The 22,919-nt window shown below is 46.0% G+C and overlaps 1 protein-coding gene across 15 annotated transcripts in view; it reads right to left on the minus strand.

Moving 5' to 3' along the window:
- The window catches only part of SZT2 (SZT2 subunit of KICSTOR complex), a 62,995-nt gene that overhangs the window by 39,185 nt on the left and 891 nt on the right, over positions 1 to 22,919 (minus strand). For 14 of the 15 annotated variants that reach the window (XR_010117677.1, XM_063627579.1, XM_055255511.2 and 11 more), the window contains exons 2-4: positions 10,731 to 10,856; positions 10,259 to 10,432; positions 9,488 to 9,658 (exon numbers count right to left, since the gene is read on the minus strand). Coding sequence is in view for 13 of the 15 variants with exons in the window: in XM_063627579.1 (XP_063483649.1) it covers positions 9,488 to 9,658; positions 10,259 to 10,432; positions 10,731 to 10,856 (471 nt within the window). In the remaining 2 variants the exon portion in view is untranslated. Of the gene's footprint in view, positions 1 to 9,487; positions 9,659 to 10,258; positions 10,433 to 10,730; positions 10,857 to 22,919 lie in introns of those variants that run through there. The other variant, XM_063627580.1, reaches the window with a different exon arrangement.

Below are 22,919 nucleotides of genomic sequence, written 5' to 3' on the forward strand. Positions count from 1 at the left end.
CCACCCCAGACGACAGTGAGACTCTGTCTCAAAAAAAAAAAAAAAAAAAAAGACAGTGGATGAACTTTTCTGCTCTATCTTGTGGGCAGGTGATTTTGCTTTTGTTTTTGTTTTTCATTCTTCCCCCTCCACAAGCCAAAGTCATTTCACTTGGTTTCCACTGTGTGGACAGTGCTGGAGCTCAGCACTTGATGGGGCTGGGTGAGCCCTAGGTTGCAGACATGGCAAAGCAGAGAAACTGTTCTTCTGGTTCCTGCCCAATCTCAAAGGGGCTAAAGCCCTTCCCAGGGAGGAGGGTATTCAGGAGCCAGACTTTTGGAGAGGAGGCAGTTTCCAGTCTGCTGGGTGACTGTCATTCTGCATGTGTTCCCTGAGCTGGAAAGGGCTGGAAGCTTTACGTATGAACCATGGAAAAGTAGTCATCACCCCTGCCATGGGTAGAGGGGATCCCAACTGGGCCCCCTGGGTCAGGCTAGAACCAACACTGCCAGCTGCCCCCTCTGGCCTGCTGGCAATGCCACAGGTGCCCAAGAAGATGGGGGATACCTGTGCCAGAAGCCAACCTGGTCTTCCCAAGGGGCAGTGCCCCCCATGAAGACAGAAGTGAGAGAATAAAGTTCCCTGTAGATCCTCTACTTTTGGGTTGTGTTTTTCTTTTTTTTTCTTTTTTTTTTTTTTTGAGACGGAGTCTTGCTCTGTCGCCCAGGCTGGAGTGCAGTGGCGCGATCTCGGCTCACTGCAAGCTCCGCCTCCCGGGTTCACACCATTCTCCTGCCTCAGCCTCTCCGAGTAGCTGGGACTACAGGCACCCACCACCACGTCCGGCTAATTTTTTGTATTTTTAGTAGAGACGGGGTTTCACCGTGTTCTCGATCTCCTGACCTCGTGATCCGCCCGCCTCGGCCTCCCAAAGTGCTGGGATTACAAGCGTGAGCCACCGCACCCGGCCTGGGTTGTGTTTTTCAAATGTTGACATTTCAGAGGGGACCCTACAGAAGCCCAGCTGGCTTCCCCCAAGGACTCCCCCTTTGCTGGGAGTGGATTTCCACATGTGCCTTTGATTTCATATAGATCAGGCTTTACAGTCACCAATTCAGCTGCCAGAGTCCCTGGACTGGGGGTTGGCATTTTCTACAGAAGAGGAATGGCCTCCCTCACCCTGCTCCCCACCCAGGCAGGGCAGCACAGGATCCAGCAACTCAGTGCTATCAAGATCCCCCCAACCCCCAAAATACCCCACCTCAGAGGCCTTGCCTGAGCATCTTCAAGCCCCCCTGTTCCTCGCCATACACTGATGCCTGGCAGCTACAGCAAACGACTCATGTTCTTTGTCAAAGGCCTGTAGTGAGATGATTTTGTTTCCTTTGTTTTGTGAGTTTGTTTAAAATTGAAATTAGTTACTTCCTTCTGCTGAACAGTATTAAATAGAGCAGGATATTGAGTTAATCTGCTAGATTAGACACAGAAAAGAAATCTTTGCCCAGTCCAGTGTCATGGAGCATTTCTCCAATGCTTTCTTTTAGTAGTTTCAGTTTGAGGTCTTAGATTTAAGTCTTTTTTTTTTTTTTTTTTTTTTTGAGACAGAGTCTTACTCTGTCGGTCAGGCTGGAGTGCAGTGGCATGATCTCGGCTCACTGCAACCTCTGTTGCCCGAGTTCAAGTGATTCTCCTGCCTCAGCCTCCCAAGTAGCTGAGATTACAGGCACCTACCACTGCAACCCAGCTAATTTTTTTTGTAGTTTTTTAGTAGAGATGGGGTTTCACCATCTTGGCCAGGCTGTCTTGAACTCATGACCTCATGATCCACCTGCCTCGGCCTCCCAAAGTGCTGGGATTACAGGTGTGAGCCACTGCGCCTGGCCAGATTTAAGTCTTTAATCCATTTTGATTTGATTTTTGTGAGATAGGAGTCTAGTTTCATTCTTCTGCATATGAATATCCAGTCTTCCCAGAACCATTTATTGAAGAGACTGTTCTTTCCCCAATGTACGTTCTTGGCATCTTTGTCAAAAATGAGTTCATTGTAGATATATGGCTTCTGGGTTCTCTATTCTGTTCCATTGGTCTGTGTGTCTGTTTTTATGCCAGTACCATGCTGTTTTTGGTTACTACAGCTTTGTAGTATAATTTGAAGTCAGGTAATGTGATTCCTCTAGTTTTGTTTGTTTTGCTCAGAATAGCTTTAGCTATTCTGGGTCTTTTGTGGTTCCATATAAATTTTAGGATTGTTTTCTCTATTTCTATGAAGAATGTCATTGGCATTTTGATAGGAATTGTACTGAATCTGTAGACTGCTTTAGGCAGTGTGGGCATTTTAACAATACTGATTCTTCCAATCCATGAACATGGAATATCGTTCCAATTTTTGGAGTCCACTTCAATTTCTCTCATTGACGTTTTATGGTTTTCATTGTAGAGATCTTTCACTTCTTTGGTTAAGTTAATTCCTAGGTATTTTATTTTAAACTATTGTAAATGGGATTACTTTCTTGATTTCTTCTTCACATTGTCTGCTGCTGGCATATAGAAATGCTACTGATTTTCTGTATGTTGATTTTGTATCTTGCAACTTTATTGAATTTGTTTATCAGCTCTAATAGTTTTTTGGTGGAACCATTAGGTTTTTCCAGATAAAAGATCATATCATCTGCAAACAAGGATAATTTGACTTCTTCTTTTCCAGTTTGGATGCCCTTTCTTTCTTTCTCTTGTTTGACTATTCTAGGTAGAACTTCCCTTTTCTCTCTTTTACGCTCAAAATCCTCTCCTTATCCCCCTAATGAATGCTCCTTCCTTCCCTTTGCCCTCAGCAGATAACTCCTGCCCTGTGCCCTCTTCAAAGAGAAAGGAAGTCAGTCAACAGGAACGCCCTGCTTACCCCAAACTGGAGGGTACACTACTCTCTAACTCTCTGAAAGCACCCCAAAGTCTACTGAATGTTTACATCTGTGTCTTGTTCTTTCTTCGAGGTGCTGAAGAAAGGATTCCTCTTCCTCCTCTTTTTCCCTGTAGCTGAGCTGTCCATCTAATCTTGAGCCTTTTGTCTAATGTCTTCATTCTTTCTCCATGGGTTCCTTTTCTTCTACTTCAAACATAAGTGTCCCCATCCTAAAATTGTATATAGACCCAGCAGTCCCTGCGGTGGCCCTCAGGATCTCACCCCATCACACTCGTACAACCTGCCCCACATGCCCACTTCTCCCGGACCCTGACCCCATGGAACAACTACTTTTTTACTCCCTGTTCCCAGCCGGGTAAGTGGGTGGGGCGAGCCAGAAGAGGGAAAGTGGGACATTGTCTCACTCTACAGGCCCATGGGAAGGAAAATGAGCAGAAGTGGAGCCATAAAAAGGTGAGAAAGATGTTCCTATTCATATTGTTTAGAATAATGAAAATTGGGACAACTCAAGTGGCCAAGAAGGGGCTGGCTAAACATATGGTAAGATATGATGAAACAGTAAGTTAACAGGACATTAAAAATCACATTTTCAAAGAATATTTAGTGACGCAGAAGATTGCCCATACTGTATGTTAAAAAAAAAAAGGCAGGACAGGCTAGGCACAGCAGCTCGTGCCTGTAATCCCAGTACTTTGGGAGGCTGAGGTGGATCACTTGAAGCCAAGAGTTTGAGACCAGCCTGGACAACATAACAAGATCCTGTCTCTACAGAAAAATTTAAAACAATTAGTCAGGTGTGGTGGCATGCACCTGTAGTCCTAGCTACCTGGGAGGCTGAGGTGGGAGATCACTTAAGCCCAGAAGTTGAAGGTTACACTGAGCTATGATCATGCCTCTGCACTCCAGCCTGGGTGACAGAGTGAGACCCTGTCTCTTAAACAAAACAAAAAACAGGACATAAAATCATGTGTCTAGAATGAGACTCTTGATTCTCCCTTTCTCTTTGGGTAAAGAGATGGAGGTGAGGGAGGATAAAGACACACAAAATTAGAAGAAAGTTCCATAAAATGTTGGAATTTAAGCCAGGCACGGTGGCTCACGCCTGTAATCCCAGCACTTTGGGAGGCCGAGGCGGGCGGATCACAAGGTCAGGAGATCGAGACCATCCCGGCCAACACGGTGAAACCCCATCTCTACTAAAAATACAAAAAATTAGCTGGGCGTGGTGGCGGGCGCCTGTAGTCCCAGCTACTCGGGAGGCTGAGGCAGGAGAATCGCTTGAACCCAGGAGGTGGAGGTTGCAGTGAACCCAGATTGTGCCACTGCACTCCAGCCTGGGTAACAGAGTGAGATTCTGTCTCAAAAAAAAAAAAAAAGGTCAGAATTTAATACGATACCCAGAAACAACTACTGTTGTTTGCACAACTCCTGTTGTTTCTGGGTATTGTATTATAGATGGGTTTTGTTTTTTTCTTTATATTTTAATGTATTTTTCAAATCTTCGCGGACATGTATTATATATGTGAATTAACTTTTTTTCTTTTGAGACAGGGTCTCACTCTGTGGCCCAGGCTAGTCTCAAACTCCTGGCCTCAAATAATTCTTTCACCTCAGCCTCCCAAGTAGCTGGGATTACAGGCACGCACTGCTGTGCTGTGATTTAACAGGATGTATCTTGTTTTTTTTTGGAGACAGAGTCTCACTCTGTTGCTCAGGTTGGAGTACAGTGGCGTGATCTTGGCTCATGGCAACCTCTGCCTCCCAGGTTCAAGCAATTTTCATGACTCGGCCTCCCAAGCAGCGGGGATTACAGATATGCACCACCACGCCCAGCTAATTTTTTGTTGTTGTTGTTGTATTTTTAGTAGACAGGGTTTCGCCACATTGGCCAGGCTGGTCTCAAACGCTTGGCCTCATGTGATCAACCTGCCTTGGCTTCCCAAAGTGCTAGGATTACAGGCATGAGCCACTGCGCCCAGCCAGGATACATTTTGAGGGAGCCACAGAGAAAACGAAAAGGCTGGCTCAGGGCGGCCAAGTGGCCCTGGGGCTTTAACTGATGAAATCCTCTCCTTCCCTATAACTGCTGTCCTTATGCAGGCCTCCTCCTCTCTCCCATGCTACAATAATCCTCGTCTATTCTCCCATCCAGACTTTGTCCCAAATCCATCCTCCATATTAGCCACAAAATACTGTGATCTTCCCAATGTACACATGTGATCCTGTTACTGTCCGTTTAAAATTTTCAGTAGTTCTCCACTACCTATGGCTAATTATTTTAATAGCTAATATTTGCACATTTTGTATGTGGCAAGCACAGTTCTAAGTGCTTGACATGTATTAATTCAATCACCATATGATATAGGCAATGTTAATATCCCTTTGGAAAAAGGACACAGATGCACAGAAAGGTTAAGTAACTTGCTCAAGGACATACAACCAGTAAGTGGTACAGCTAGGAAGCAAACACAGGCAATGTGATTCCAGATCCAGTGCTCTTATCCTCCACACTGAACTCCCCCACAGAATAAAGCACAAAGTCTTTAGCGTCACATTCATGGCCTTTCATAACCAGCTCCCACTTATGTCTACAGTCTCCTCTTTACCATCCCTTTCCACCTTCAAATTTTACTCTGTTGACACTGAATAATATGTAGTTCCCTAAAACACCTGTGATTGAGAGTACAGGTTCATAGTACCACGTATTTGCTTTTGCTGGTCCCTCTGTCAGAAAAGTCCATTTCCCCTTCTTTGAATGGTTAACCTCAATTCTTTCTTCAAAACTCAGTTCAAATGCTGCTTTGGGCCAGGCACAGTAGCTCATGCCTGTAATCCCAGCACTCTGGGAGGCTGAGGCAGGTGGATCACTTGAGGTCTGAAGTTCAAGGCCAGCCTGGCCAACATGGTGAAACCCTGTCTCTACCAAAAAAAAAAAAAAAAAAATTACAGAAATTAGCCGGGTGTGGTGGTGGGCTCCTGTAATCCCAGCTACTTGAAAGGCAGAGGCAGGAGAATCGCTTGAACCCAGGAGGTGGAGGGTGCAGTGAGCCGAGGTTGCACCACTGCATTCTAGCCCAGGCAACACAGCAAGACTCTGTCTCAAAAACATGAAAAACAAATGCTGCTTTGTCCGAAAGACTTCTCTGTTGTGGCCCCATGCTTGGTTGGGTGCTCCCTCTTGGTGCTCCCATAGCACCTGAGTCATCTTATCGGTGTCCTTATCACATTCAACTACAATTACCTCCCTTTAGTATCTATCTCCCCCACTAAAATCTCAACTCTTCCCATCAGGAGAAAGACAAGGTCTGATTCATCTGTGTCTTCAGGACCTGCTCAGGCCTGGTATAGATCAGGCTTCATTAAGTGTTTGCCAACGTGAACCAAGTTTTGAGTGATTACCTAACATCCATGCTCTCCCTGCCTTGGCTATCAGTGCCTGCAAAACCTGGCCCGCACTCTGCCCGGCCGCCCCGTCCGGGAAGAAGTGAGGAGAGCCTCTGCCCGGCCGCCCCGTCCGGGAAGAAGTGAGGAGCGCCTCTGCCCGGCCGCCCCGTCTGGGAGGTGAGGAGCGCCTCTGCCCGGCCACCCATCGTCTGGGAGGTGAGGAGCGCCTCTGCCCGGCCACCCATCGTCTGGGAGGTGAGGAGCGCCTCTGCCCGGCCACCCATTGTCTGGGAGGTGAGGAGCGCCTCTGCCCGGCCGCCCCGTCTGGGAGGTGAGGAGCGCCTCTGCCCGGCCGCCCCGTCTGGGAAGAAGTGGGGAGCGCCTCTGCCCGGCCGCCCCGTCTGGGAAGTGAGGAGCGCCTCTGCCCGACCACCCACCGTCTGGGAAGTGAGGAGCGCCTCTGCCCGACCACCCACCGTCTGGGAAGTGAGGAGCGCCTCTGCCCGGCCGCCCCGTCTGGGAAGTGAGGAGCACCTCTGCCCGGCCACCCATCGTCTGGGAAGTGAGGAGTGCCTCTGCCCGGCCACCCCGTCTGGGAAGTGAGGAGCGCCTCTGCCCGGCCACCCCATCTGGGAAGTGAGGAGCGCCTCTGCCCGGCCACCCATCGTCTGGGAAGTGAGGAGCGCCTCTGCCCGGCCACCCATCGTCTGGGAAGTGAGGAGCGCCTCTGCCCGGCCACCCATCGTCTGGGAAGTGAGGATCGCCTCTGCCCGGCCACCTATCGTCTGGGAAGTGAGGAGCGCCTCTGCCCGGCCGCCCCGTCTGGGAAGTGAGGAGCGCCTCTGCCCGGCTGCCCCGTCCGGGAAGAAGTGAGGAGCGCCTCTGCCCGGCTGCCCCGTCTGGGAAGTGAGGAGCGCCTCTGCCTGGGCGCCCCGTCCGGGAAGAAGTGAGGAGCGCCTCTGCCCGGCCACCCATCGTCTGGGAAGTGAGGATCGCCTCTGCCCGGCCACCTATCGTCTGGGAGGTGAGGAGCGCCTCTGCCCGGCCGCCCCATCTGGGAAGTGAGGAGCGCCTCTGCCCGGCCGCCTCGTCTGGGAAGAAGTGAGGAGCGCCTCTGCCCGGCCACCCCGTCCGGGAAGAAGTGAGGAGCGCCTCTGCCCGGCCGCCCCGTCTGGGAAGTGAGGAGCGCCTCTGCCCGGCCGCCCCGTCCGGGAAGAAGTGAGGAGCGCCTCTGCCCGGCCACCCATCGTCTGGGAAGTGAGGAGCGCCTCTGCCCGGCCACCCCGTCCGGGAAGAAGTGAGGAGCGCCTCTGCCCGGCCACCCATCGTCTGGGAAGTGAGGAGCGCCTCTGCCCGGCCACCCATCATCTGGGAAGTGAGGAGCGCCTCTGCCCGGCCACCTATCGTCTGGGAAGAAGTGAGGAGCGTCTCTGCCTGGCCGCCCCGTCTGGGAGGTCTACCACGGAGGCCAGGGGCAATGTGGGGGCTGGACGTGGTGGCTCACGCCTGTGGTCCCGGCACTCTGGGGGGCGAGGCGGGTTGATCACTTCGGGCTAGGAGTTCAAGACCAGTCTGGCCAACTTGGCGAAGCATGAAAAATACAGCAGACAAACCAACCAACCAACTCAGTGACAACAAAACCGGTCTACCCTGGAGTCATACTCTAATTTTTTCTATTTTCCTCCCTTTCTGATCCTTTATCCCACTTTCTTTTTCTTTCTCTTCCTTCTCCCTCTTCTTTGTCAAATAGAGGATTGAGTTATTATCACTGATCCATATAAAGTCCCTCTCTCATTTATTTTAACTCCCACCCCCCATTTTTATTCCCCGACTTCCCATGTGCAACCTTCCTAATATGTTTGATACGCATCTTTTTGTTTGTATGTATTTTTAGAAAATGTTTATTGTTTATGTGTGCAAAAAAAATTAATAAAAAAAATTAAAAAGAAAAAATAATAATAATTAAAAAAAAAAAAAAAACCTGGCCCGCATCTGGGGATGCAGCCCACAACTGATAGTCCTAACGGCTATACTAGGAAAGCACTTTAAACTAGGGCAGAGGGCTGGCAATCCCTGCCCTGGGATCCAGGTATGCACCAATTTTGTTGCTGTATGTTTCAGACCCTTAGATCATGTTCCCAACATCTTATCTCTCAAATCCAGTTTGATAGCTAAGGTGACAATGCAGCCATCAGGGACAGTTTCAGGGAAAGCCTTTACCAATGAGTTAAGGGTAGTTAAAAGCAGATGAGGGGAAACTGGGTCAATGCTTATCTAAGTCAAAAACAGATATTCCAGTAACAGACTTGGCCATTCTCCAAAAGGAGTGTCTTGTGATAGCCTCCTTGAATGCTGGATAAGCCCTGTAATTATCTGTGTGGTCAGCATTATACCCAACAGTTCACATGGCCCTCAAAAAAAAATGACCCACGCTGGGCACAGTGGCTCACGCCTATAATCCTAGCACTCTGGGAGGCCGAGGCGGGCAGATCACCTGAGGTCGGGAGTTCAAGACCAACCTGGCCAACACGGCGAAACCCCATCTCTACTAAAATAAATAAATAAATAAGCTGGGCCTGGTGGTGAGTGCCTATAATCCCAGCTACTCAGGAGGCTGAGGCAGGAAAATCGCTTGAACCCAGGAGGCGGAGGTTGCAGTGAGCCGAGATTGTGCCATTGCACTCCAGCCTGGGCGAAAAGAGCGAAACTCCATCTCAAAAAACAAAAACAAAAACAAAAACAAAAACAAAACAACAAAAAACGACACTCCTCTATCCTTGAAACCAATTTCTGGGTTATTTGTTGTCTTTCAAAATCACAAAACTATTCCAAAAGACCATCTCCTGAGGGTACTAGCCGGAGCCAGCACATCAGGAAACCATCCAATAGAACTAAAGGAGAAGAGGGGAACGGAGAAAACAGACATCCAGTGGCCAGAACCAAAGAGATTTACAGGAGCGGTGAAAAAGGCAGTTGTCCAATCAACACCAACTGACCCGAAGTCTATAGGAAAGCCCTTTAAGTCCAGAGGAACTGGTTCTTCTCAAGGGCAGAGAGACTCATGAGGATGACTAGAAAACAGGTTCAAGAAGCCAGCAGAGCTCAGGACTTTGGGGACAAACAGCAGAGACAGGATAAGGACTTGGTCAGAGGACTAACAGAAATTTGGTCTGAGGGTACAAACTTGGAGAGATGATGCAATACCTGGTGGGACTGCAGTCCAATGATGGAGGAGTAGGCCTGGATAGTTACGTAGATCTCAGGCTGGAAGTCGATGCAAGATCCAGGCACTCGGAAGGGCCGAAGCAGCCCGCCTAGGCAGCGGGACAAGGCATGGAAAACTTCATCAAACAAGATCTCCCCTGTGGAATCATCCTGCGGGCAGAGAAAGAACACTCAAGGGGGTCCAAAGGCAGCCCTAACCAGAGGGCAGAAACATGCAGCTTCCATGGGTCAGTAGGACACTTATGGCTGATCGCACATCCAAATACAGTGCCACACACGGAACAGTTTCTGGGGTGTTTTTTGGAAACAAAAACAACAAAACCAGGGTCTTGCTTTGTTGCCCATGCCAGAGCGCAGTGGCCTGATCCCAGCTCACTGTAGCCTCGACCTCCCGGGCTCAAGCAATCCTCCCACCTCAGCCTCTTGAGTAGCTAGGACAGGTGCATGACAGCATGCCTGGCTAATTTTTGTATTTTTTATAGAGAGGGAGTTTTGCCACGTGGCCCCGGCTAGTCTCGAACTCCTGAGCTCGAGCAATCAGCCCGCCTCGGCTTCCCAAAGCACTGGGATTGCAGGCATGAGCCACCACAGCTGGCCCAGTTCTGTTTTTAAACACCCACCATTCCTTTATGAGCCTGTCTTCTCTCCAAAATGGTAGGCTGGGACCATTTTTCACTTCCCCACAGGCCTCTCCCTCTCCTCACACCCCACCCCATCCTTTCTTCCTACAGTCTCCCTTCAATCCTTTACCACAATGCCAGTAGATGGGCTAAGGTCCAGCTCAATGACAAACCGATACTGCCAAGCCAGGAAGGTGACCCGGGTGGAAGGTACAATGAGGAATGGCCTTGGGACCACTGGTTCATCTGGCTGCCACCCAGGGGGCAGGACACTGAGGACTTCCAATTCCTGTTCAGACTGAAGCTGAAAATTAGGATGGAAAGAAAAGGAAAGGATCAGGGAAGTACCCCTTTCTTCCCAGGACCTGCCTTCTATATCCCAAATGACACATCATTGGCTCTACCTCCCTCAATCTAACCATATACTCTTCCTCTCACTCTCTGGAAAAATTATTTTTTAAAATTTCCATCATCTTGTAGGCAGTCCCTTGCCCTAACCAGACTTAAGAGTTAGTCTCCCTCCCTATCTGTCTCTAGCACTCTCCTAAAAAACAGATCCTTCTGGGCTGGCCCCTCACATCTTTTGTGTGTCTAGGCCTCACCAGCATCTCCTGGGGTGTGGCCTGCACAGTTTGGTGCAGATGACTGAGGAACCAAGCCAGGCGAACATTTCGGGAGATTCGATAATCCTTTTTCATTAACAGGAACACCTGCCCAGCTTCTTCCACCTGGGAACAAAGAGACATTAATACATCTTTAAAAAATGGCACCGAGTACCTGGAACACACAGATCACTGTGCAAATAATTTGCCCATGGAACTCACCATCTGTGAGAGGGAAAGCAGCAGAAGTGAAAAGTTTACCCCAACCTCCATGCAAGGTGTTCCCAGGGAGTCACTTCTCAACTCTCTGTTCCTGTTTGCCCGATACAGACCTCCATATAGATGAAGTGACCTTTCCATATTGTTTCCACAAAGTTTATGTGAGTTTCACCTATAAACTATAAGCTTTTGAGGGCAGGGGCTGTGTCTGATTCTATTTTTGTGCCCCTGTGCTTGGCAAATTGCTACAAACAAAGCAAATACCAGGACAAGTCCCTAATACATTACATGAATGCCAGTCAGTTACTCCTAACAAGTCTTGACAACAGCAGGCACTGAAGAAATTTTCACCGAAGGAACAGCAAGCCTTCCGAATACCTCAAAATCAAACCTCTGTTGGGTCATAGTCCCCACCCCCGCACTTCTCAGTTGTCAGCCCTCTAGTTCTTGCCTCCACTGCCTCATAGGTGGCCACTTCAACAATGCTCTAACAAGCATCGGTTCCCTTGCCCATGTCCTTGTCCTTCCACTACACATGTCCTGTCAAATCTTATCTGGGGATGAATCTGACATTTTCCCTTATCCAGACATATACTATGTATGGCAGCTGCACTTGGACAGAAAGAAACTTGTCACCTTGCCAGCAGTGCCCACTCTAGCAGGCCTTTACCAGTCCTCTGAATTCTCCTGGCCAGCAGCCTTTCCTGTTCCCCACAGGAGGTTTTCCAATCTCTCAATCCCCTCCCAGCAGATAAACTTGCCCACAGTTCACCAAGGAAATAAAGGTCAATTGGTCTGAACTCCCCAATGTCTCTTCCTGATTAATCCTTATCTGTCACATTCCTTACTCCCTTTCTCTTGTCTGTCCTACACAAATGGCAAATTTCTCCTGTGTCCCTGATTAATGAGGGGAAGAACACCAGGCGGCAAGAACTGAAGAGCAAGTAGTAGAGGAGAAATGAACAGAAGTTAATAACTGCCTGTTGAGAAACATGATGTTGAAAGAAAGTGAAGAATTATTTTTTCCAAAATGGGGAGATATGCACGGAGAGAAGACTGAAAAAGCCCTGGAAAAGCAATAATGAAGAGTTTCTAATGTCAAAGTGTGGAGAACAGACACGATGGCTGTGAAGTTGTAGTCTTTCTTCTGCTCCAAGACAGAAGGAAAGGGTAAAAAGATACAGAAAGAAGTACTGGAAAGTGATAAGCATGATAGCAGAAGGCAAGAAGGAGGAACTCACATTTATTGAGCATCTAAAATACATGCAAAAGTACTATGTAAAAGAAAAAAAAAAAAAGGCAGGGTGCAGTGGCTCATGCCTGTAATCCCAGCACTTTGGGAGGCCGAGGCGGGTGGATCACCTGAGGTCAGGGGTTCGAGACCAGCCTGGCCAACATGGTGAAACCCCGTCTCTACTAAAAATACAAAAATTAGCTAGGCGTGGTGGCAGGTGCCTGTAATCCCAGCTACTTGGGAGGCTGAGGCAGAATTGCTTGAACCTAGGAGGCGGAGGTTGCAGTGAGCCGAGATCATGCCACTGCACTCCAGCCTGGGTGACAGAGTGAGACTCCATCTCAAAAAAATAAAATAAAATAAAAAGTAAGAAAAAAAAAAGTACTCTGTAGAGGCCAAGTTCAAGAATTTCAGTTTCAGAAAGTCTGGGTTTGAATCCCAATTCAGCCACTTATTAGCTTTGAGACAGTGGAAAGGTTGTATCACCTCTTTAAGTTTCAGTGTCCTCCTTTGTAAAACAGAGATAATTCTAATACCAGTCTAAAGTGCTGTTCTGTGGATCAAGGAATATCATGCATATGAAGTGCTCAGCACAATGCCTGGTAAGAGTAAAAATTAACAATAACAGCTGGGCATAACGGTTCAAGCCTATAACCCCAACACTTTGGGAGATTGAGGTGGGCAGACCCTTTGCACCTAGGAGTTCAAGACCAGCCTGGGCAACGCGATGAAACCTCAACTCTACTACAAAAAACACAAAAATTAGCCGGGCGTAGTGGCTCGTGCCTATAGTCCCAGCTACTCTGGAAGCTGAGATGGGAAGATCACCTGAGCCCAGGAGGTCGAGACTGTAGTGAGCCATGATGGCACCATGGCACTCCAGCCTGAGCAACAGAGCGAGACCCTGTCCAAAAAAAAAGTTAACTATTTATTATAGTTAACTATTACAACACTATACTAGGTTCTTTTTTTTTTTTTGAGATGGAGTTTTGCTTTTGTTGCCCAGGCTGGAGTGCAGTGGCACGATCTTGACTCACTGCAACCTCCGCCTGCTGGGTTCAAGTGATTCTCCTGCCTGAGCCTCCCGAGTAGCTGGGATTACAGGCATCCACCAACAAGCGCGGCTAATTTTTGTATTTTTAGTAAAGACTGTGTTTCACCATGTTGGCCAGGCTGGTCTGGAACTCCTGACCTCGGGTGATTCACTCGCCTTGGCCTCCCGAAGTGCTGGAATTACAGGCGTGAGCCACCACGCCCGGCCTATACTAAGTTTCTTACATAAGTAAGCTCATTCAGTATTCACAACAAAACATTTAACGGAGAAAACAGAGGTCCAAAAAGTTAAGTGATTCAACATAAGTAGTAAGTATAGGCTCAGAAGTCAAACCAAGGCCTGGTGAGCTGCAAAAGCCCATCTACTGAGAGTGACAAATGGATAAAACTGAGGGCTTATGAGCAGAAGAGATTTTAAGTCACGAAAAGGAGCACAATGGGGGTAATGAGCAGAAAGGATGTTTTGACATAATCAGAAAGATAAAAAGAGAATTTAAATATCAATATGTTGCGATTGCGTATTATATTCTCTCTGTAACATCTAAAATCACATCTTGCGGCTAGGCACTGTGACTCAGACTTGTAATCTCAGCACTTTGAGAGGCCAAAGCGGGCAAATCACTTAAGCCCAGGAGTTTGAGAACAGCTTGGGCAACATGGTGAAAGCCCATCTCTAAAAAAAAATATATAAAAATTAGCTCGGCATGGTGGTGAGCACCTGTAGTCCTAGCTACTTGGGAGGTTGAGGTGGGAGGATCGCTTAAGTCTGGGAGGTTGAGGCTGCAATGAGCTATGATCACACCACTGCACTCCGGCCTGGGCAAAAGAGCAATATTCTGTCTCAAAAAATAAGTAAAAATAATAATAAAATGAAAATACACCTTGGGAGATACTACTCTCTACTACACTGCTTTCCAATACAGTGTTGAGACAGGCCCTGGCTAGGATTTTGGATTCATCGTTTGAGTGAGTTTAAGCTACTAAAGGGATTCCACAAGACAGTAACATTATATCTGCATTAAAAAAAAATTCCCTCTGGTGGCCGGGCGCCGTGGCTCATGCCTGTAATCCCAGCACTTTGGGAGGCCAAGGCAGGCGGTTCACGAGGTCAGGAGATCGAGACCATCCTGGCTAACACAGTGAAACCCCCTCTCTACTAAAAATACAAAAAATTAGCTGGGCATGGTGGCGGGTGCCTGTAGTCCCAGCTACTCAGGAGGCTGAGGCAGCAGAATGGCGTGAACCCAGGAGGCAGAGCTTGCAGTGAGCTGAGACCACGCCACCGCACTCCAGCCTAGCGAGACTCCGTCTCAAAAAAAAAAAAAAAAAATTCCATCTGGCTACTGTGCGATTTAGAAAGCACCCCCGCACCGCCGGCTAACAACTAGGGGAGATGACAGTGGCTTAGACTAGAGCTACTCAAAGTAGCCATTCTGTTAACTGTGTGAGACTGGGTCTTGATGAGATAATGCCAGGATGCAAAACCACCACTATCTTTCACTGTGAAAGTCTTACCATGGAAAACAAAAAGTCAGCTGAACTAAACAGTGAACTTAGTTGCATTTCAAGGGATCTTTAAAACAGGACAGAAAAGAACTGGTGATTAATTATAAGTCAGGACATAGGAGGAAAGTAACAAAAAGGAAGGTGTCAAGGATGATTAAAGTAGCATTGGAAACCACTATGCTGCAAAATGATTTTTTTTTTTTTTTTTTTGAGACAGAGTCTTGCTCTGTCGCCCAGGCTAGAGTGTAGCGGCACGATCTCGGCTCACTGAAACTTCCGCCTTCCCAGTTCAAGCAATTCTCCCACCTCAGCCTTCTGAGTAGCTGGGACTACAGGGGCATGCCACCATGCCTGGCTATTTTTTGTATTTTTAGTAGAGATAGTATTTCACCATATTGGCCAGGCTGGTCTCGAACTCCTGACTTTGTGATCGGCCCGCCTCCACCTCCCAAAGTGCTGGGATTACAGGCGTGAGCCACCGCACCCAACCTACTGCAAAATGATTTCTAAGTTAGCTACAAAAATTAGATAGTTATTCCTGACTACCACATCCCATTGAAAAGTCCCATCAAATTGTACACTCTTATTGCCATGCTCCTAAAAACAGAAAAGGGGTCTATTTATTGGCAAAGAAGGAAATCACAGCAATTACTCACCCTTTCTTTCTCTGATCCTTGGTTTTAGGGTGGGATACTAAACCAGGCAACCTCTCCTTCAGGTTTGACTTAGCTAGTGTGGGTGGGATATTATGTGTTGACTATGCTGGATACTGCCAAAGTTCTTATCTAAAAAAGGATGTACAAGAGACTTACTGGAGTTTTAAAAAAGAATTTTTTTGTTAAGGGATGGTTTGGGGCTCAGAGCATTATCAGAACAGGAAGGCTATCCTAATTCAGCAGTCATTTGTTTATCACTCTATCTCCAGAGCCCAGTGCAGTGCCTGGCACATAGGATGTTCAATAACATTTCGCTAAATAAGTGAATTCGCTATGGTTTTTTCTCCCCACCACCACCTCCTCCCCTCTCACTATATGTTCTAAGCACAGTAAACTGGACATTTAAAACTAATCATAATTATTGCAACTTTTCTCAAGATGAGATCATCTTAACACTAGTGTCAATACTACTTTCCTTTTGTTCTTTGGTATTAAATACTTTTTTTTTTTCAAATGCCAGCCTGTTTCAGCTATGCAAGGAATAACCAAGGAAAAGCATTTTGGCCCCCATAAGGCTAGGGTTAAAAGGGGAAGAGCACGTGGCCGTGGGTCAGCACTATAAGGACAGAGTTGGGCACGTGGTCACCTCATCTTCTAGGACTAAAATCATGGCAAATCTAGGTTTGATAAATGAACCTTTCCATGACTGTCTGCACTAAGTTAGGGCCCTATGTTGGGCATTCACACAGCACTCTGTATTTTTTCTTCATGACACCTGCCAGAGTTTATAATTAGGAATTTGTAGGGGCCGGGCATAGTGGCTCACACCTGTAATCCCAGCACTTTGGGAGGCCGGAGCGGGTGGATGACCTGAGGCCAGGAGCTCGAGACCAGCCTGGCCAATGTGGCGAAACCCCACCTCTCCCAAAAAGTACAAAAATTAGCCGGGCATAGTAGAGCACATCTGTAGTCCCAGCTACTTAGGGGACCGAGGCAGGAGAATCGCTTGAACCCAGGAGGTGGAGGCTGCAGTGAGCCAAGATTGCGGCACTGCACTCCAGCCTGGGCAACAGAGCAAGACTCCATCCATCTCTCCATCTCAAAAAAAAAAAAAAGAATTTGTATACTTTAATGTTTGTTTCCTGTATAAGTCTGAAGATCCAGCGAGGTAGAGGCCATGTCTACATATTGTTTCTTTTTTTTTTTTGAATTGGAGTCTCGCTCTGTCACCCAGGCTGGAGTGCAGCAGTGCCATCTGGGCTCACTGCAACCTCCGCCTCTTGGTTCAAGTGATTCTCTTGCCTCAGGCTCCTCAGTAGCTGGGACTATAAGCACGTGCCACCACACCCAGTTAATTTTTGTATTTTCAGTAGAGACAGGGTTTTGCCATGTTAGCCAGGCTGGTCTTGAACTTCTACCTCAGGTGATCCACCGGCCTCAGCCTCCCAAAGTGCTGGGATTACAGGTGTGAGCCACCACACCTGGCCTATACATTGTTTCTTGCTATAACCCTAGAGCCTAGCACAGTGCCAAGACATACTAAGTGTTCTAATAATAACTGTTGAATACATGTATGAACAAGGAAAACTAATCTCACAAGCTGTATTTATTCTGTTTCCAGCTATTCTTAATTTGTTACCAATAATTTCTAATTTTTCACTCTTCTATCAACATGGTTTTTGTTGCTGAAGAGTTCCTGTCCTTTATTCACTTCACCTTTCAATCATTTATGGACAAAGTAAGCTATTCTATTTTTGGAGTTTTTCCTTTGCTTCCACAAACATCGTTTTTACCATGTTTTTACCAGTATCTTCTTTTTTATTGTTCCTGGAACCCTGGGGGAGTGCAAATGGGGGTTCTCATAGATTTGCTTTATGTTCCATTAGCTTTGTTTTAGAAAGAACAGTGTTATGGAAAGAAAGTGTTGTGATTTGACAGCTAAGACTGTGGGTGAGCTTCCTCCTGTATAAAAATATCAGCTAGCCCAATGATGTGTGAAAGCACCTTGTAAAACGTAACGTGTATAAATGCACAGATTAGTAATAACAAAGTGTTGCTGTTTACCTCTCTTCTTTGAGTCAGAAGTCCCGCACAGCCATTCACTTGTGTTGTTTTTTTTTTTGTTTTTTGTTTTTTTTGCCCATACCTGTTTAGTTGGCAGAGTTGGGAATGTCCTCACAAAAAGCCAGAATCTGTCTTTTTGATAATATCTTGACCTGCTCTTAAAATCTGTTGTCTTGAAAATATCTAACCCACTTTTTGTTTTACCTTGTAAGGCCACACAGGGAGAATCTGACCCTCTGCTAAACGAGAGTCTATTAAACATGTGATGACAGCCCTGAGTCTTTGCTTTTCTAAAACAAACATCTTTGGGTTCTTTAAGTATGCCTCAAATGGCATGGTTTCAAGTTTCCTCAGTATTTTATATCTTAGATTATGTGCCCATGAATGAATTCTGGCTGGTCTACTTTACAACTTAAAATATGGGGACCAAAATGGAACATAATACTCAAGTGAGGTCATAGATTCAGATTCTCCTAGGTTATACTTGCTCAGGAAACCTCCATGACTTTCTCACTTGTGCTGCTGTCCAAACACATCTCCCATTTTATCCTTATGCAGCTGGCTTTTTTGGACACATACGATCATTCAATTAGTCCTGTCACTTGGATAAATTCAGCCTATTATTTTATGGTGAAGCTTAAGAGTGTTGTTTCTTCTTCTACTAAATCTCTCCAGTTCGATTTCCATGCTAATTTGTTCAGGGTGCCATCATGTCCTCATTGAACTCCAAAAAGAACAAAGGCAAGGTAAGCATGCATGCATTCACTCAACAAATTTATGAAAAGCCTGGTACATGCTAGGCACTGGGCTGGGTCCTAATGATACAATGAAAAGCAAAAACATGCATTCCCTGCTCTCATAAAACGTACTCTATAATGAAGGACAAAAACATTGATCAAATAATCACTGTAACTATTGTATAATTACACACTAAGTGCTCCGAAGGATAAGAATGTGGTTCTACAAAAACAAGTAACAGCCACGTGCAGTGGCTCATGCCTGCAATCCCAGCACTTTGGAAGACCAAAGCGGGCAGATCACTTGAGCCTCAGGAGTTTGAGACTAGCCTGGGCAACATGGCAAAACCCTGTCTCTACAAAAAATTATGAAAATTAGCTGGGTGTAGTGTCATGTGGCTGTAGTCCCAGCTACTCAGGAGACTAAGGTGGGAGGATCTCCTGAGCCCAGGGAGGTTGAGGCTTCAGTGAGCCATGATCGTACCACTGCACTCCAGCCTAGGTGACAGAGCAAGACCCTGCCCCACTCCCTGACCTCCTCCTCCTCCCAAAAAAGCAAGCAAGTAACAAAGTAACCTGATTCAAGCTAATACCTTAAGAGAAAGTGATGCTGAAGGTTGAGCAAGGCTTGTTAAGTGAGGAGAGAATGGGGGTAAACGAGACGGAGGGCACAGACTATTAGAAAGCTTTCTTCCGATTACCAGTTAGTAGGCCACTAAGTTTTACTACTGTACAGCTTCCATTTTTTCCCACCTTTTCTTGGAGGTTATTTTGAATGATGGACTGACTCTCCAAAGGCACAATGAGGTCTAGCTCATCAATCAGTTCTTACAGAATCCACCTTCCTGAAATCAGGAACATTTGCTGAACATTTGCCTAGCCTTCTTGCAACATCTCCCTTTACATATGATCCTTCAAAGTCAACAACTATATTTTCTTTTCTTTTCTTTTTTTTTTTTTTTGAGATGGGAGTTTCACTCTTGTTGCCCAGGCTACAGTGCAATGGCATCATCTCAGCTCACCGCAACCTCCACCTCGTGGGTTTAAGCGATTCTCCTGCCTCAGCCTTCCAAGTAGCTGGGATTACAGGCATGCACCACCACGCCTGGCTAATTTTGTATTTTTGGTAGAGACAAGGTTTCTCCATGTTGGTCAGGATGGTCTCAAACTCCCAACATCGGGTGATCCATCTGCCTCAGCCTCCCAAAGTATTGGGATTACAGGCATGAGCCACCGTGCCCAGCTCAACAACTATATTTTCAAAACATCATTTCTAAGTTCTCTTCACTTTCAAGATGTAATTTATCATAACTAGAAGACTTAAATAATTTAAGCAGCTAGAATGGTATTTTTCAAAGTGGGATCCAAGGACCAGCTGCATGAAAAATCACCTGAAGTGCTTATGAAAATACAGCGTTGAGTCCCAGGCACCACCCCAGACCAACTGAATTAAGAGTTGATGGGCTCCAGACTGGGTGCTGTGGCTCACACCCGTAGTCCCAGCTACTCGGTTGGCTGAGGCACAAGAATTGCATGAACCTGAGAGGCAGAGGTTGCAGTGAGCCAAGATCACGCCACTGCACTCCAGCCTGAGTGACAGGGCAAGACTCCATCTCAAAAAAAAAAAAAAAAAAAAAGTTGATGGGCTCCAGAATCTACATTCTAAAAAGGTCTCCAAGTGATTCTTTCACATTAACATTTGAGAATCCCTGAATTAGTTCTCAGAGCATCCCACCCACATGGAGATTCAAGTCCTCATATTAATCCTCCTTGAGTCTGAAGTTCATTACTCTTGGAGTAGTCTGACAAGGAAGACAAAGTAGAGTTTCGGGGTCAGGGACCTGGATTCAAATCTGATTCTATCATTTGCTATATAGGTGACCTTGGAAAAGTTACTTAATTTTTCCAGGCCTCAGTTTCTTTATTGATAGCATGTGGATAAGAATATCTTCATAGGGATGTCGTTGCAATTAAACAGGAGAGGAAGGCTATCATTCTTTGGAACATTTATTGAGGCCTACATACCATTTATACCAAGATGAATAAAACATTACCAGGCACTGTGCTGCATACCATGTATACCAGGATGAATGAGGCATGGTCCATCTCATTAATTTGTTGCTTTGTCTTTTTGTACCTGTCCCTTTGTGATTAAGGTCTGATTTGTTCAGCCTTTTCTAACCCTTGTGCTGTCTTTTGTTAACACATTCGCACAAAATAATGTGGATTATTTCCCCCTCTTAAACTGGCTAAAATCTTCTTACCACTATACACCAAAGTCCTGAGCCTCTAGCATGGCCTCAAGCTGCATCTTCCCCAGCCTTATCTCTCACCAATCCCCACTCCGTTAAAAGCATGTATTCCAGTGTCAGAGCACCTAGGATAAATTGCTTGTTCTGCTGATTATTAACTATATGGCTTTGGCAGACTTACACTCTCTATGCTTCAGTTTCCTCATCTGTGAAACACGGATAATAAAAGTGCTTATTTTCAGATAATTTTTGAGTATCAGATGATACTCAGTAAGCATTCAATAAGTGCTAGCTATTCTCATTGTCATACTGCATCCACACTAGGAGTTGCTTCCTCTTAGTTCTCTGAAGGCTCCACTGGGCTCCTTCTCACCTGAAGATCTTCACTATTCCCTTTGCCTGCAATGCTCTCTGCCTCTTCTTTTAGAAAACTTCTACCTACTCTTCAGGCTTCAGCTTAAATGTCATTCTTCTGAGTCTTCCTATTCACGACCCCTTGCCTCCCCATTTCTTAACAAGGTAGGTTGAGAACCACTGTTAAACACCCTAATTCTCTCCTTTACAGCACTTATTATCCTAATTCAATCCTTGTTTACTCCATAAAGATAGGGAGCATGTCTGTCTTACACTGCTCTGTATCCCCGATACTCAGCACAATTCTGACTCCTACCAGCACTCATAAAATATTTCAAGAGTGTGATGAATGAACGATTTCCTAAATCTGACTATACCCAATCTTTCTCTCTTGGGATCCTAACAGCCTCTAAAAGTCAATAACTTTATTACACCCAGGGGCAGAACTCTTCAATCTCTTTACCTTCTGATAAAATTTTCAGAAATGCAAATCAGGAAGTTAAAAAATGCTTAACTTAGGCCAGGCGCAGTGGCTTACGCCTGTAATCCCAGCACTTTGGGAAGCTGAGGCGGGTGGATCATGAGGTCAGGAGATCGAGACTATCCTGGCTAACACGGTGAAACCCCGTCTCTACTAAAAATACAAAAAGTTAGCAGGGCATGGTAGCGGGCGCCTGTAGTCCCAGCTACTCGGGAGGCTGAGGCAGAAGAATGGCGTGAACCCGGGAGGCGGAGGTTGCAGTGAGCCAAGATCGTACCACTGCACTCCAGCCTGGGCAATGGAGCAAGACTTCGTCTCAAAAAAAAAAAAAATGCTTAACTTTTGGCTGAGACTCCCAGGATTGTGTGTCTTGACTTGAAATTACTTTAGCTCTGTACTGCTCTATATGGTAAAGACTACTATATGGGGCTACTGAGCACTTACAATGTTGCTAGACCAAAACGGGATGTGCTATCAGTGTAAAATACAACACTAGATTTTAAAGACTTGGTACCAAAAAAAATGTTAAACATCTCACGATGTTTTGTATTTTATTACATTTTGAAAATTTTGGGAGTTTTGGGTTAAATATATAATTAAAATTCATTTCATTTGTTTCATTTTTTTATGTGGCTATCAGAAAATTTAATATTACACATGTGGCTGGCTTTAGATTTCTACAGGACGGTGTTGTTCTAGACTATCTGCCTAAAAGGTATGCTGTATTTCCCCACAACATCCCTCCACCTCCTTTCACTTTAATCTATAATGAAACATCCTCTAAACTGTTTCATAGTTTTTCTTGTATTAATATTTCTGATTGATCTTGATTGATATTTCTGATGCATGGGCTATTCTACCACCTCTGTGAACATGACTATTTTAAATAAGGCATGGTTTCCTACCACCATATTCAATGTTGGGTCTTACCACACCAAATCCCAGTGAACTGGAGATTTACCATTCTGTGGCTACTTTATTATTTATACTACGAACAATATGGTTAAGAACACAAGGACTGGAGCCTGGCCATCTGTTTTGGAGTCCTGACTCTAATACTTAATAGCTGTGTAACTTTGTTATTTATTTATTTTTTTTTGAGATGGAGTTTCACTCTTGTTGCCCAGGCTGGAGTGCAATGGCATGATCTCAGCTCATCGCGTAACCTCCACCTCCTGGGTTCAAGCGATTCTCCTGCCTCAGCCTCCCGAGTAGCTGTGATTACAGGCCTGGGCCACCATGCCCGGCTAATTTTGTATTTTTAGTACAAACAGGCTTTCTCCATGTTGGTCAGGCTGGTTTCGAACTCCTCACCTCAGGTGATCCGCCCACCTCGGCCTCCCAAAGTGTTGGGATTACAGGCGTAAGCCACTGCGCCCGGCTTACTTTGTTACTCTTAATATCTCTGTGCCTCAGTTCCTAAACTAAAAAAAGGAGATGATAACAGTGTCCACTTCATAGGGCTGAGGATTAACTGATATTGGTAAAGAGCTTAGAATGGTGCCGAGCATGCAGTATGTATGCAGTAATGAATACTATTTGTATCATTATACACATCTCTCACCCTTCCCACCTACTAATATATTGGCACCTTTCCTGGTGGTGGTGTTTCATCCAAATCGGAGATTTTAAG

The sequence above is a fragment of the Symphalangus syndactylus genome, chromosome 12, assembly GCF_028878055.3.
Source record: "Symphalangus syndactylus isolate Jambi chromosome 12, NHGRI_mSymSyn1-v2.1_pri, whole genome shotgun sequence".
Lineage (NCBI taxonomy): Eukaryota > Metazoa > Chordata > Mammalia > Primates > Hylobatidae > Symphalangus > Symphalangus syndactylus.